This window comes from Stegostoma tigrinum, chromosome 5 (genome assembly GCF_030684315.1).
Source record: "Stegostoma tigrinum isolate sSteTig4 chromosome 5, sSteTig4.hap1, whole genome shotgun sequence".
In the NCBI taxonomy this organism is placed as follows: Eukaryota; Metazoa; Chordata; class Chondrichthyes; order Orectolobiformes; family Stegostomatidae; genus Stegostoma; species Stegostoma tigrinum.
The window spans coordinates 86050934-86067812 of NC_081358.1; the positions used below are offsets into that span (position 1 = coordinate 86050934).

General features: G+C 42.1%; 1 protein-coding gene across 7 annotated transcripts in view; it reads left to right on the plus strand.

Moving 5' to 3' along the window:
• LOC125451712 (copine-3-like) overlaps positions 1-16879 on the plus strand; it is a 72045-nt gene that overhangs the window by 29221 nt on the left and 25945 nt on the right. For all 7 annotated transcript variants that reach the window (XM_048529232.2, XM_048529237.2, XM_048529238.2 and 4 more), the window contains 6 exons: positions 2004-2078; positions 3000-3071; positions 3791-3874; positions 5394-5483; positions 12103-12198; positions 15052-15138. In XM_048529232.2, the coding sequence (XP_048385189.1) occupies positions 2004-2078; positions 3000-3071; positions 3791-3874; positions 5394-5483; positions 12103-12198; positions 15052-15138 (504 nt within the window). The remainder of the gene's footprint in view (positions 1-2003; positions 2079-2999; positions 3072-3790; positions 3875-5393; positions 5484-12102; positions 12199-15051; positions 15139-16879) is intronic.

A 16879-nucleotide genomic window follows, 5' to 3' on the forward strand; every position in this document is an offset into this window, starting at 1 on the left:
ATTGCCGGAGGTGTGTTTGAGTGGGATGCGTGGTGTGGCCTGCTTCCACACTGTAGCGATGTTATGATGACAATTTCCTGGACACCATTACTGAGACTGGCTTTCAATTCCAGATGTTGCCGATTGATCATTTTTAAAATTGTGTGAACTTGTGTTCACAGAACCGAAACCCAGCCCACTAGAATACTAGTCCAGTCACATTACTGCTACGCCACTGTTGCCCCTTCATTTGATGCTTTATAAATGAATGAAGTGTAATATTGATTTTTATTACCTTTAAAATGTAAAGGTGTCAAAAGCTAGGTTAATGGTAATAATGCTCCTTTGACAGTGGCTTGATTGCATTTGGATTTAGATCAGCCACAGTAGCAAGGCCAAGAATGAAGCTTCCTGTTTGCCTCTGTTCCAATCTGAATGCTTTGAGGCTTGAGGGCCTGGCAGTATAGAAGCCATAAACCTGTTTCTACTGAGCTCTCAAATGTGGGCAGGCAAACAAAAGGTCAACACCACCGTTATCCCAGGCTGAAAAATAGTAGCATGTGGACAGTTGACGTGTATCATAGCTGGACTGCCGTTGTTTTCCTGGAAGCAGAAAAGACTGAAGGGTACATGGCCATGTTGCACAGACACAGACTGTTCAGTCCAACCAATCAATGCTGACCACTTTCCCAAACTAAACTTGTCCCACCTGCCAGATCCATATCCCTCCAAATCTTTTTCTTATTGATGTACTTATCCAAATGTCTTTTTAAACATTGTAATTGTACCTGCATCCAACACTTCCTGTGGAAGTTCTCCCACGTACATGATTAAGATGTATAAAATTGAGGGACATGGGTAGGCTAGACAGGAAGGACCTTTCTCCTTGTTGAACGAATCAATGACAAAGGAGCATAGATCTAAGGTAGGGGCAAGAGATTTAGGGGGAATGTGAGGAATTTTTTTTTCCCCAGAGGGTGGTGGCTACCTGGAACTTGCCTGTAAGGGAGGTAGAATGCCTCATAATATTAAAGTATTTAGATGTCCATTTGCGATACCAAGGCATGCAAGGCTATGGGCCAAGTGCCAGAAAATGGGATTAGACTAAATAGTTAGGTAATTGTTTTTGACAGGCACAGATCAGACGGGCTGAAGAGCTTTTTTTATTGTCTTTAGCTCTGTTTGACATACATCTGTGCACAGAAATCAGGGCACCCAAAGCTCAGATTCAAGGTTACTGTCAAAAGAAACATAAAAATCCTGAACATAACTGCAACAAACAGGAAACTCTGTCGCTGCTGATTGACTCAATTGGACAGGAATTTGCCTTTGCAATGGCATGTATTGCTAAAGACTCCAAAGCAGAAGTAAGCCTGCGAACAGTGTGAACAGAGATCAACCCACACCAGCAGGAAGACACTGTTTCATTTGTGACACAAGTGACAGACTTTACCTTTCCAGAATCAGTTTGTTCTGCCAGTAAAAGAAATGTAGCAGATGTTCCCAACTTACCTGTCAAGCTCTGAGACTATATTCCTATCCTAATTTGCTGATGGAAGGATGCCAATCAGTTTGTGAAATTATAGCAATTGACAGAAGCTTTCAGTGCTGCTGTGCTTAATAAATATATCAATCTTCTTAACAGAACAGTATTTGAAGGATTTTGTGCAAGAATAATTCACTATGTCTTATCTGACAATATTTTTATACAGCCCCTTCCTACAGGGAATTTCTTGATCTTTCCGGGTGGCATGAACAATCTGTATTGTGGTAAGGGAATATTGGTGTGTCCTGGTCCAGTGTGCTGCCTGTCTTTCCTTTGGTACCACAATAGTTTCTTTTTTATTCATTAACGGAATGAGGGCTTGGTAGCAAGGCAACATTTATTGCCCATCCCTAGTGATAGTTAGTTTTATTTACTTCTAAGTTTTAGCTGCTATTGTGAAATCTTCTTTTGTAAACAGTTGTACCATGTGTATTAAAAGCTTATCATAATTCTGATAATGGTTCAATTGTTTTGACAGATTGTCTCAAGTAAGAAACTGATGAGACCACTAATGCTGAAAAACGGGAAGCTTGCAGGGAAAGGAGTAATCTCGGTAAAAATCTAATCTGGTTTAGACATTCTCTATGCTCCAAATGACATGTGTATTAAGGCAGTGCAGTGTTCAAATTACATAAAGTATTGTGGCAATGTTTTAATTATGTAACTGCTTGAAAGCTTTCAAGCAATCTTTTGTAGTTCAACCAATGTTTCAGCAAAGTGCATTTATTTAAAGGTTTAAATGTACTTTTTATTTGAAAGCACTAATCTCTGTTATTCGCTCTTAGGGCAAAGGCACTATTGTTCATCTGTTGGGGCGTATGTCAGTGTACTCTTGAAACTTAGAAGTTTAGTCAAAAGTAAACCGCCCGAGTGATTTTTAATTCCAAAACTGTCACAATATCGTGCTCTTCAGTCCTCTGGCCAAAACCAGGTCCTTACTGATTGGTGAATGATAGCTAAGTGCTGTGCTTTTCATGTTACTGATGAGGTGAGGAGGCAAGCCACAAGCCTCATTCTGCTAAAATAGAGATCGAACCCCATGCTGTTGGTGTTTAATGCGATCAACACAAATGTCAAGGCAACTGAGCTAGCTGCCTTTCTCCCAACATCTCACACCATGTTCTATGATATGGTTCCAGGAAGTGAATTTGTCCACCTGCTGCAGGCCATAGGTCAAATATCGCTACTGTTGTAACTTTCAAGATTAGTGGTCAATAATGTTTATTGAAGTACAAAAAAGGTACAATGTCTTCTGAAGTAACAGCAAGTAAAATGGTATGCATCAAATTAATCAGGCTGTGAGTAAATCTAATAACAAAGAAGTAAATAGACTGCTCAATCTTTAAGTTAGGATTCAATAAAAGTAGAAATCATTCAAACATCATAGCAAGTTATTAAAGCAAGAAAGCCACAGAAGTAGATTATAGAATCATGAATATTGTTTAATTCTTGGCTTAAAAATTTTGGCTCTTAGATTTTCGCAGAAGAAGTAAAAGACAACAGAATGGTTAACCTTCAAGTTCAAGCACGGAACCTGGATAATAAGGTAGTCACTTGTTTTTCCAAAAATTCCAATTTTGTTTTAAGAAGGCCCTGTGTTACATCAGTGCCTTTGGATTTATTGGCAATCTCTGTGCCCTGAGAAGGTAATGATGGGTCGTCTTAAACCATGTGATAAAGTTGTTGCAATTTAATACATCTGAGTGCTTGCTAATCCATTTTTATTGGACAGTTATGAGTCTACCATGATGATATAAGACTGGAGCCATCCAGTCAGTATAAGGGGGTGACAGGGTGGGGGACCAGGGGGTGGTGTATGTTAAACACAAGAGGTTAAATTTTGGTTTGCTGGAGCCCAAACATACATTTTTCCAGTCAGAGTTTTATTCCAATTCTCATACCCCACTGTTCTCACCCAATTACACTTCAGATAACAAGAACTATTTTTTCTAAACATCCTGACAGCTGCGACACACACTTTCACATACCAGCTTCTAAATTCCAAATGTCAAAATAAAGGAATTCAAATTTTCAGACAGTTAGGATTTGAATTTCGGTTATTATTAGAATCTGGATAGTTAATCTAGGAACATTAAATGTTTTACTGATGTCCCATTTGCCACTATTTTGTGGCTTTATACTTTGCAGTGTTATTATTTTCATTGTAATATATCGATAATTTAAAATGTTGCTGTTCTACAATTTGTTATTAATATTGAAACTATAACTGTCTTACAATTTATTACTCCTCATGATGCTGGTCAGGATCTCTTTGGCAAATCCGATCCTTATTTGGAGTTACACAAACAAACTGAGGATGGCAAGTGGCAAATAGCACACAGAACAGAGGTAAGATATCGGCCCTAACGCAGAACTGGTAACAGTTTGCTTTCATTTCTGATCGTTTTGCTTTAGTCTTTCTTTTGTAAGGTTTCTAATAGTTTACTTGGTACTTTCAGACATAGTGGTGCTTTTGCTCTTTGTTAATGTTGAAAGTGTCAAGACATTTGGGGGAGTTCAAAACTAGAGGACACTGGTTTAATGTGAGAGGGGAAGTATTTAAAAAGAACCTGAGGGGTAACATTTTCATTCAGAGGGCAGTGCGTGTATGGAACAAGCTGCCGGAGGAAGTGGGGTGGGTATATTTACAACATTTACAAGGCATCTGGATGAGTATACGAATGGGAAGGGTTTGGAGGGATACGGACCAAATGCTGCCAAATGAGATTAGGCCAAATTGGAATGTCTGGTCGGCATGGATGAGTTAGTCCAAAGAGTCTGTTTCCGTGTTGTATGACTCTGAGTACACAGGATTCTAGGCTTTATAAATAGAGGCATGCAGTACAAAAAATGAAATTGTGATGAACCTTTATAAAACCCTGGTCAGCCTTGGTAAGAGTATTGTGTCCAGTTCTTAACACTGCATTTTAGTACATGAAGGTGTTGGAGAAAGTACATTGAAGATCTACAAGGATAGTTCCAGGAATGAGACATTTCATATACATGGTTAGATTGGAGAAGCTGGGATTGTTCTCATTAGAGCATAGAAAAGATTTGATAATACGTTGAAAGATGTGAGGTGTCCAGACGGGCCATATTCTTATTGCAAGAAGGGTCAGAAGACAGAGGATTCCAATTTAAAGAGATTGGTAAAAGAAGCAGACATTCCATGCGGTCAATCGTTTTTGAGCATCAAGTGATTATAATCTGGAATGCACTGTCTGAGAATGTGGTGAAAGATAATTCAGTTGTAGCTTTTGAAAGAGAATTCGCTAAGTGACTGAAGTGAAAGAGGACAGAAGGGCTACGAGAAAAATGTGGGTAAGTGGGACAAATAGGAGTAGCTCTTACAAAGTGCCAGCATAGACATGACCTACACTCTCTCACTCTTACAGACTTACCTTATCTCTGTCAAATTGCCTGTGGAACCTTTAAGGCTCAATACAGAACTCAGTGCCATAAAAATGGGACAAGGCTTAGAATCACTTGACAATAAACTGTAATGGAAAACTCCGAGAATGGGCATGCTTCAACTTTCTCATGATGCCTGGTTTTGAAAGCTTTATTTCTCATGTGTTGGGAAGTGTAAAGAAAATAAATCCCACCCATTGTTAGCATTATGCAGCATTCCTTAGGGAAGAATTTAGAGCTAAGCGATAATTCTTTGTTGGAGGAAATCTGCAAACCTCCCAGGTAATGCACATAAAATATTGAAATAAAAATAGGATCAGTTAAAATCTCAAATTCATACTGGGAAGAGGAAAATGATTAAAATAAGTTGTGTGTATGTATACTCATTGGAGAAAAGGCATGTTTTTAATTTTGTTCTTTCAGTTTCTTCTCTCTCTCTCTCTCTCTCTCTTTTCAGGTAATTAAGAACAACTTGAATCCCAGTTGGAAAGCATTCAAAATCCCTTTGCATTCACTCTGTAGTGGTGACTTGCAGAAGCCAGTCAAGGTATTCACTGTTGCTTTAAAAAAGATGTACTTCACGTGGTTGAAAGATTAGTTTTTGCTAATTTAGAAGCTAGGAAAATATTTGCTAAAGTTTACTGAACTGATTGTTGAGTTACAGAGCAGGTTTTTATTGCTTTCAGCTTGGCATGCAATTTGATCCTTCTGAGGAACTGACATCTGTTTCTGTTGCTAGCTATTGGGTAATGTGTTAATGTTTAAATGTGTGCAAGCAATTCTGGGCATCACATTCCCCCTTGAGGATAAAGTTTATGATTTCATTGTTCTATGACTATATGGTGGGATATTTGTTCATATTGAAATATAGTTTTTAAAGAAATTTAGTTGTTTCAACTCTGAAAATAATACATATGAAAGGTTTGACTATCATGCTGATCTTTTTCTGAAATGTATGCTTAACTATGTTTGACAATTGGGCCAGACTTTTCTGGAGAAAATAATGTCAAGGATTGAATGGTGCACACTTTAAATGCACCATTGCGGGTCAGCCAGAAACCTAGAGTTAAGAAATTATACCCTGCTGAATTGCGTATTTGTACAAATTACAGTTCAATAAACACCCATGTCATTTGCTTTACAAAGCAGCATCTCACATCAAACTGACCATTGATTTCATGAAGTTGCTACATTTGCTCATTCACCACTTAAGCTTGCCACACAAGTTTCAGACACATAATTGGCAACTTAAATAATATGGTATTTGTAATTTTGTTGTTACTTTTCTTTGTTGCCTTCTATTCTGTCCGAATCCAAACTTCGTTCTATATCTTTATTTTGCTTAATTTGACATTCTAATCATCCATTCTAGCTCCCACACATCCTCTATCTTAGATAACAAGGTGTAGAGCTGGATGAACACAGCAGGCCAAGCAGCATCAGAGGAGCAGGAAAGCTGACGTTTCAGGCCTAGACTCTGCTTCAAAAATGGGGGAGAGGAAGGGGGTTCTGAAATAAATAAATAAGGAGAGAGGGGGAGGTTGATAGAAGATGGATAGATGAGAAGGCAGGTGGAGAGGAGACAGACAGGTCAAAGAGGCGAGGATGGAGCCAGTAAAGGTGAGTGTAGGTAGGGAGGAGATAGGTCAGTCCAGGGAGAATGGACAGGACAAGGGGGCGGGATGTGGCTAGGAGGTAAGAGATGGGGTTGGGGCTTTAGGTGGGAGGAGGGGATAGGTGGGAGGAAGGACAAGGTCAGGGAGGTGGGGACAAGCTGGGCTGGTTTTGGGATGCGGTGGGGGAGGGGAGATTTTGAAGCTTGTCAAGTCCACATTGATGCCATTGGGCTGCAGAGTTCCCAAGCGGAATATGAGTTGCTGTTCCTGCAACCTTCAGTGACGTCGTTGTGGCACTGCAGGAGGTCCAGGATGGACATGTCGTCTGAGGAATGGAAGGGAGAGTTGAAATGGTTCGCGACTGGGAGGTGCAGTTGTTTAGTGCGAACCAAGCGTAGGTGTTCCGCAAGGTGGTCCCCAAGCCTCCACTTGGTTTCCCCAATGTAGAAGAGGCCACAATGGGAACAGTGGATACAGTATACCACATTGGCAGATGTGCAGGTGAACATCTGCTTGATGTGGAAAGTCGTCCCAGGATCTGGGATGGGGATGGGGGTGAGGGGAGAGGTGTAGGGGCAGGTGTAGTAGCACTTTCTGCGGTTGCAGGAAAAAGTGCCGGGTGTGGTGGGGCTGGAGGGGAGTGTGGAGTGGACAGGGAGTCTCGGAGAAAGTGGTTCGTCCAGAAAGCAGATAAGGGTGGGGAGGGAAAAATGTCTTTGGTGGTGGGTTCAGATTGCAGATGACATAAGTATCGGAAAATGATGCGTTGGATCCGGAGATTGGGGTGGTTCGTGAGGATGAGGATGTTTCTGTTTTGGTTGTTCTTGTAGGGAGGGAGTGTGAGGGATGAGTTGTGAGAAATGCGGGAGTCACAGTCGAGGGTGTTCTCGACCACTGATGGGGTACATGTTGTGGTCCTTGAAAAACGAGGACATCTGAGATGTTTAGGAGTAGAATGCCCCATACTGTGAGCAGATGCGGTGGAGGTGAAGGAATTGGGAATGGGCGATGGCATTTTTGCAGGAAGGTTGGGGAAGGAGGTGTATTCGAAGTAACTGTGGGAGTCGGTGGGCTTGAAATGGATTTTGGTTTCCAGGTGGTTGCCAGAGATGGAAACAGAGGTCCAGAAAGGAGAGAGGGGTATTGGAGATGGTCCAGGTGAACTTAAGGTTGGGGTGGAACGTGTTGGTGAAGTGGATGAACTGTTCGAGTTCATCGTGGGAGCACGAGGCAGCGCCGATAGGAAGAGGTTGCCAGTTTAGCTACAGAAGAAGTATTGTTCCACATAACCTACAAAGAGGCAGGCATAGCTTGGGCCCACGCAGGCACCAATGGCCACCCCCTTTGTCTGTAGGAAGTGGGAGAAATTGAAAGAGAAGTCATTGTGGGTGAGGATGTGTTTGGCTTAACAGATGAAGATGTCAGTGGGAGGGCATTGGTCGGGCCTGCAGAACAGGAAGAAGCAGAGGGCATTTCGGCCATCTGCATGGGGAATGCAGGTGTATTGGGACTGGACGTCTGTGGTAAAGATGAGGTGTTGTGGACCAGGGAATTGGAAGTTATGGAGGAGGTGGAGGGCATGGTGGTGTCACGGACATAGGAAGGCAGTTCCTGGACCAAGGAGGAGAAGATGAGTCGAGATAGGTGCAGATAAGTTCGGTGGGCAGGAGCAGGTGGAAACAATGTGTCGACCAGGGCAGCCAGATTTGTGGAATTTGGGAAGGAGATAGAAGCGGGCGGTGTGGGGTTGAGGAACGATGAGGTTGGAGGCTGTGGGTGGGAGGTCACCTGAGGTGATGAGGTTGTGGTTGCTTTGGGAGATGATGGTTTGGTGGCCGGGGTTGGGGTCATGATGAAGGGGGTGGTAGGAGGAGGTGTCGTAGAGTTGGTGCCTGGCCTCGGCGATGTAGAGGTCAGTATGCCATACTACAACAGTGCCTCCCTTGTCAACGGGTTTTATGGTGAGTTTGGGATTGGAGCAGAGAGAGCGGAGGGCTGTATGTTCTTGGGGGGATAGTTGGGGTGGAGAGGTTGAGGCGATTGATGTCATGATGGCAGTTGGAGACGAAGAGGTTGAGGGAGGGTAGGAGGCCTTGGGGTGGTGCCCAGGTGGATGGGGTGCGTTGGAGGTGGGAGAAGGGGTCAGTAGAGGGAGGGTTAGGCCCATGGTTAACACTCTATCTTTCCTGTGTTTACTGTTACATATGTAAATTTTATTAAGTACATCTTTTCACTGAGCCTGAGAGAGCTTATTCCAGTGTAACAGGCCATGTGGTGAATAAAATTAAAAACAAATGCACATTGTAAAGTGCACTGCCAAAATGTGGCCACTTAGTTTTATGTCTTAGCTTAAGTCAGTATTAGTTCATTCTGTGGTTGTGAAAGAATGTTGCAATATATTTAATTGTCATTTTCTTCCATTTGCTGATTTTCAAATTGTGGGCCATATACTTCATAAAGATGGGATTTTGAAGTAGAATTTTAGGAGGTCGGCATTGTTGAAGTAATATAACAAGGTGTAGGTTGCTCCTAGTCGAATATTGAAATGTTCAGGACCGAAACTTAGTATTTTCTCAAAAGTTTTAGGTGAACTGTCACCATCCATTTTGAACCATGCAACCAATTCAGCTGAATAAATACCAGTCACTGCGACATTGTTGTAAATAAAAGTAAAGCTGGAAAGAGCTCTCTAAAAAGACCAAGTTATGGTTTATGAAAGTCACAGGTAAAATAGTATTAAGCAGCTTTTATTGTCTGTAATTTTTTTTCTTTTGCAGTAAATATGCCAATCAAATTATTTTCAAGGCAGCAAATCTATAATATAAATTTCACTTGCTTTTCCATTCAGGATTCATCTTGCAGAATTTTAAAATAACCATGGTTAACTGTTGATCAAACAATGTTAAACCAGCAAGTTTTCTTTTCTCCTATTATTTCATTTATGTTTCAGGTGGAAGCTGTTCAGCACATTAAGTCCATGCTGACTCTCCTCTGAACAACCCAGTCAATCCCTTGGTACCCCACAATCCCTGGGGCACTGCGGGTTACGTTCCTTCAAGTTGCCTTGCAATTTACTTTTGAAATTATTGTTCCTTTCGATTTCCACCACCCCTGTAGGCACGTGATTCCAGATCCTTAAGGCTTGCTGCAGGAGTAGTTTCGCTTCAGATTCTACATGCATTGCCTCAAAATCTGTGTTACCCCAGTCCTTGTACTATTAATTAATGGAAGCTGTTTTCTTGTTTACTTTTAACTAAACCTGCAAAATCTTCTAAAATTCTACTGAATTTCTCCTTAAGCTTCTTTTACTCCAAAGAGGAAAACTCCAACGTTTTGAATTGATCTTTGTAACTAAAAGTCACCATCCTTGGAACCATTGTTGGAAATTGCTTCAGCAGTGGTCCTGAGTGTTCACATTCTTCCTGAAGTGTGATAGTACTACTGGACAAGTTGGATCCCAAAATCTGGCTTAATCGATTGTAATTTTTTTATTTTACTTCAGTTGTTATGGTAGTCAGTTCACTGAAATATGATCACATGGGGGCTGCATTGTTTCTTTAACAAGGGAACAGAAGTTCCTTTAAACAAAGATCAAAAAATCAGCAAACCAAGCTTTCTAGCAATAGAAACAGTTCTGAAAATGCACACAAAACATTTTTTTTTCAATCTACTTCCCAACATGGTTACTTTTTATAGCGACTCAAGTCCGAAGAAATTACATCAGTACTTCAGATCTTTACGTTCAATTTATTTGATTCACCCCAGTTTATTTCCTGAAAACTATGAAACCTTTATTGCATGAATACTCTCAAAACTGAGTCTTCAGATCTCCTCAGTTTCCAATTGCCAGCAGATTTCTAACAAAATACCTGGTCTGATAGTTGTAGTAACTAAACCTTTTTACTCTGGCAATGTATTCCCTTGACTGCTCTAAAAATCCTCTTTCCATGAGAGAAGTCAGACTTCTGATTCCAGTCAGGTCACCTCCATACTACCCAAAAAACTTTCAGTCTCTGGGTTTACTAAATCACAACCTTAATTATTCTGAACTGAAAATAAATTATTGGCCTCTATTGTTTACTGTTCTTGTTGCCAATCACTACAGTTCAGAGTTTTCCATAGAAATTCAAGAGTTCATGGTCTGTTGCTCCGTGACACAAACTGGTTTAGGTAACTGTTTTGGAAGATATTTTTTTAAAAATCCTCCACAAAAGTAACCAACACGCTTATATCACTAATTTTTAAATCCAAACTCTAACAAGCATGTACACGTATGTGTAATAAATTGTGTAACTTTTTAGCACAGATGACAGAACTGGATACAGTATTTCATTTTTGGCCTAAAATGAACTTACCTGTCTTTTATTTATTTTACTGTACATTGTCTCTACTTATAAAACATCCTATACTTTCTGAAGATAATAAAATGTGAGGCTGGTTGAACACAGCAGGCCAAGCAGCATCTCAGGAGCACATCCTCCGACACTTCCGCCATCTACAATCCGACCCCACCACCCAAGACTTTTTCCATCCCCACCCCTGTCTGCTTTCAGGAGAGACCACTCTCTCCGTGACTCCCTTGTTCGCTCCACACTGCTCTCCAACCCCACCACACCCGGCACCTTCCCCTGCAACCGCAGGAAATGCTACACTTGCCCCCACACCTCCTCCCTCGCCCCTATCCCAGGCCCCAAGATGACGTTCCACATTGGCAGATGTGCAGGTGAACCTCTGCTTAATGTGGTATACTGCATCCACTGTACCCGGTGTGGCTTCCTCTACATTGGGGAAACCAAGCGGAGGCTTGGGGACCGCTTTGCAGAACACCTCCGCTCAGTTCGCAACAAACAACTGCACCTCCCAGTCGCAAACCATTTCCACTCCCCCTCCCATTCTTTAGATGATATGTCCATCATGGGCCTCCTGCAGTGCCACAATGATGCCACCCGAAGGTTGCAGGAACAGCAACTCATATTCTGCCTGGGAACCCTGCAGCCGAATGGTATCAATGTGGACTTCACCAGTTTCAAAATCTCCCCTTCCCCCACCGCATCCCTAAACCAGCCCAGTTCATCCCGTCCCCTCCCCCCACTGCACCACACAACCAGCCCAGCTCTTTCCCCCCCCCCACCCACTGCATCCCAAAACCAGTCCAACCTGTCTCTGCCTCCCTAACCTGTTCTTCCTCTCACCCATCCCTTCCTCCCATCCCAAGCCGCACCCCCATCTACCTCCTAACCTCATCCCACCTCCTTGACCTGTCCGTCTTCCCTAGACTGACCTATCCCCTCCCTACCTCCCCACCTATACTCTCTCCACCTATCTTCTTTTCTCTCCATCTTCAGTCCGCCTCCCCCTCTCTCCCTATTTATTCCAGAACCCTCACCCCATCCCCCTCTCTGATGAAGGGTCTAGGCCCGAAACGTCAGCTTTTGTGCTCCTGAGATGCTACTTGGCCTGCTGTGTTCATCCAGCCTCACATTTTTATTATCTTGTACTAAACTATGCTTTAGTTTTAAAGTTAACACACCTCTCAACTTTCTTTATCAGGTGGAGTGCTATGACTATGACAATGATGGATCACATGATCTAATAGGTACATTTGAAACCAATGTTGCCCAACTTCAAGAGGCATCACAGAATGGAGTAAGGTCTTTTCTTGAATTTGACTTCAATTGCTCTCTGGTCATGTGATATGTGTATGACAGTGAAGTCTGCAGTTTTTATGTGTAGCTTAGCATTTATATTTGGCTCTACCTTTCTGTTTTCCTTTGGGAGTGGCGGGTATGAAGTTTCTCGAGTTCCACAGCTAATTCTCATACCTGTTCCTGACCTTGGCAATTTTATGATGTCTCAGAATGGTCTACCGTCCCTCTATCCAACGACTAACATGTAAGGGGCCACTTAACTCTTGGGCTGTTTGGAGCAGAACTCCTGTCCACACCCCCAAACTTACTTTTCCTTAAACGATAGTATTTAACATGTATTATGCATTTGTAGTTCCAGTCTTTGTGATGAATCTTAATGCTGCTTTGATTTCAGGAATGCCAGCTGGTCAGGTTGGCTAGCAGGTCTTTGAACCAGAATATCCTCTGGAGTGAGGGCACGAGCTCATCTCCAGCCTTTAACGCTCTTGGGGCTGTTGTGATCAGCACATTGCATTTTGCATGAACTTGTCCCACTATCCAAAAAAGTCTAGGTCAATAAAACTTTAACAAGGAAAGTTGGTGAATTCTGTTGTTGCACATTGGAAGGATTAGACTTCTGTCTTGGCAATTGCATTACATTTTTGATGTGATTGTAACAATACGTTTGTGGCTCTGTCCAGAGGTATTATTGCTCATATGTAGCGCAATCACATCCACTGTCCTTTGGTTTTGTTTGCCCCTTCTGTGAGTTGCCAACCCTGTATGTATCTTCCACAGGTAACTAATTGAATGGGAGCGAACATTTTGCTGCTTAAGGAGAATCGAGTAGAACAAAGACACAAATTGCTGGAAATGTTCAGCAGCTCCGGCACCATTTGTGGAGAGAAACATTTCGGGTCCAGTGACCGTTCCTCAGAACTGATGGTAGCTAGGAAAGAATTGGATTTTATGCAGATGATAGTGTGGACAGACTCTATAAAGAGTAAACAAATGGTAGAGATATAGCCCAAAGAATGAGAAGAAGAGTTGGACAGACAAAGAAGTGGATAATGGTCAGCCTGGCAGAACGAATAGCTGCTAATGGGGACTATTAGTGACCGACAATGAGTTATGTGTAATAGCAGATCACCAGGCCTGCTGTGTAGCGTTTGTGGTAAGCATATGGAAGAAGATGCCTCAAGCCCTAAAAATGTTGAACTCTATATCGAGTCCAGAGGCCTCAGAGTTGGTAAGCAGAAAATGAAGTGCTGTTCTTCCAGTTTGTGCTGAGCTTTGCTGGAACACTGCAGCAAGCCTGAGTCACACGTTAGCTGTTGACAGACATGGTTGTGTGTTGAAGTGGCAGGCAACAGAATGCTCAGGGGCACTTTTACAGTCAAAGTGTAGGTGTCCTTCGATGTGGTCACTCACTCTGTGCTTTGTTTCCCAAATGTGGAGGAGACCACATTGTGAACAGCAAATACAGCAGACTAGATTGGGTGAAGTGTAGGTGGAGCAGGTCTGTTTAGGCCCTTGGATACCAAGGAGGGAGGAAGTAAATGGGTAGGTGTAATGCATTCTGAGGTTCCAGGGGATGGCGCCAGGGTGCTATCAGGGGTTGGTGGTGTTGGGAGTGAAGGAGGAGTGAATTAGGGTGTGCCAAACAGAACTGTCCTTACAGAAGGCTGTCAGGGGAGGGGAGGAGAATAAGTGTCTGTTGGTGGCATCATGCTGCAGGTGACAGAAATGGCAGCTACTGATCCTCTGGATATGGATGTTGGTGGGGTGGTAGGTAAGGACAAAGAGAACCCTATCACTGTTGTGGGAGGAAAGAGAGACAAGGCAAGGGTGGAAGTTCAGGAGATGGGTTGGACCCAGCTGAGGGCCCTGTCAATAATGGTGCTGGGGATCCTTGGTTGAAGAAAGAGGTGGATGTTTCGAAGCCACTTTGTTGAAATTCATATCGTCAGAACAGATGTGATGGAGATGGAGGAACTGGGAGAATGGATTGCACATTACATCTTCACAGCCTGCTTCTGTAATAGTCAAGGTAACTTCAGGAGTCAGTTGATTTGTAGTGGATATTGGCAGCCAGTCTACCCTCAGAAATGGAAACAGAGGTTGAGGAAGGAAGAGAGAAGTCAGAGATGGACCAGGTGAAGGTGAGAGCAGCATAGAATTTGGAAGTCAAACTGCTAAACTTTTCCAATTCCGGACGAGAGAGGGAAGGAGCATTGATAATGTTATCAAAACACCGGAGGAAGAGTTGTCGGCGGGGTCTGTAATAGGACTGGAACGAGGAATGTTCCATGTACCCCACAAGGAGACAGGCATAACTGGGGGCCACGTGGGGACCCAAACAGAATGGAGTGGGTTCTGCTGGGACAGATGAGCAATTCTTGCACATTCAAGCCTAAAAGTACTTTTGCTGCTCCTAACTTTAAGAAACTGTGTTTTTAAATTGTCTTCAGTTGGTGATTTTGGGCACTGTTAATAAAGCCTGAGTGAAACATGTTCTGCTTATTAACTAATTTTGTAAATGGATCTTTCACAGGTCATTCACTCCGTCTCTCATTTACATACTCAAGGGTCACATAGCAGTGGGACTAAAGCCAGTATAAGTTGGTTGCAACATGTTTTCTTGAGCATAAAATGGGGTCAATCTCAAATCAGTTTTTACCCCAGAGTCAGTAGAGAAGCCATCAATGTTGTTAAATTATATTTTTAAATAATAAACTTGTTTGTTTGTTTGTTTTAACATTGAAAGGAAATATTAAACTGTTTTGCTCAACTATTGGGTTCAGGGATATAATTACACAATATTATTAAGAGGTATTGTACTCTGATTCCAATCTTGATGTTTCTTTCACAGACGGAGTTTGAATGTATTAACCCAAAGAAAAAACAGAAGAAAAAGAACTACAAAAATTCAGGGACTGTGCTTGTTAAATCATGTCAGGTATGTTCCATTAGATTTCTCTCTTTGACAAAGTGTTTGTCTCTAAATTAAGCATAATGTTACAGGAATATATCCTATGTGTGATCTTGGGGATCGTGGATTAGTCCTGTTATAAAAGCTGAAATAGGTGGCTGTGTAAGTCCCCTCCTTTGTTGTCGAGTGTTTAAAGATGCAATGAATTGTTTTTCACTTTTTTGGCAAAGTCCCAGTGCCAAAAGCTGCATAGTTTTTTAGGGAACTGATACAACCAGTTTCTGAATAGCAAGGTCACAGTGAATCGAATAATTCTTATAGACATTCTCATTGGCAGGCCAGTTTTAGATGCACTGTCACACTTTAAAGGCAGCACTTCCATGAATGTTGCGCTCATCCAATAGTGCAGTAAAATATCAGTCGACCTTAATGCTGGAGTCTATACTGTGACTGAAACTCTCAAGTTTATCTCAATCAATTTCACTGTAGCTAAATCAAAATAATAATGCAAATTATTTTCTTTAGAATGACTTGCATTTTTCATTATGACTAATTTACATAAAACACATTTGTTCTAGGCAACAAAATAATTTTTTCTTACAGTCATAGAGCCATACAGCACAGAAACAGACCCTTCAGTCCAACCAGTCCATGCCGAACATAATTCCAAACTAAACTAGTCCCACCTGCCTGCTCCTGAACCATATCCCTCCAAACCAAAATATCCAAATGTGTTTTAAACATGATAATTGTACCCAGATCCGCCACTTCCTCACGAGATTCATTCCACACGCGATCCACCCTCTGTTAAAAAAAAAATTTCCCCCCATGTCTTTTTTAAATCTCTCTCCTCTCACCTTGAAAATGTGCCTCCTAGTCTTGAAACCTCCATCCTAGGAAAAGAAACTACCATTAACTCTATGTATACCTGTCATTATTTTAGAAACTTCTATCATGTCGCCTCTCAACCTCCTATGTTTAGGTGAAAAATATCCGAGCCTATCCAGCCTTTCTTTATAACTCAAACCTTCCATACCCTGCAACATACTGGTGAATCTCTTCTGAACTCTCTCCAGCTTAAGTGATAATGGGAACTGCAGCTACACCAGAAACGTCAGCTTTTGTGCTCCTGAGATGCTGCTGGGCCTGCTGTGTTCATCCAGCCTCACATTTTATTATCTCTCTCCAGCTTAATATTCTTGCTATAATCGGGCAACTAGAACTGAACATAGTATTCAGAAGAGGCCTCACCAGTGTCTTATACAATCTCAACATGACTTTCCAACTATTGTGCTCAAAGGATTGAGCAATGAAGGCAAACATGTCAAATGCCTTTTTAACCACCTGTATGTGATGCAAACTTCACTCCTTGAACTTAAATATTTAATCTATACGCCTGGAGCGTTTTAGATGCACAGCATGGAAACAGACCCTTTGGTCCAACTCTTCCATGGTGACCAGACATCCAAAATAAATTTGGCCCCAGTCTCTTTTAAACCCTTCCAATTCATGTACTCATCTAGATTCCTTTTAAATATTGTAATTGTACCAGCCTCCACTTCCTCTTACAGTTTATTCCATACGTGCACCGCCTTTTGCATGAAAATGTTGTCCCTTTTAAATCTTTCCCCTCTCAACTTAATCCTGTGCCCTCTAATTTTAGACTTCGCTCCCCTCAGGAAAAGACTTTGGCCACTCACCCTATCCATGCCTCCTCATAAGTTTATAAACTTCTAGAAGGTCACCCCTTAGCCTTTGCTCCAGGGAA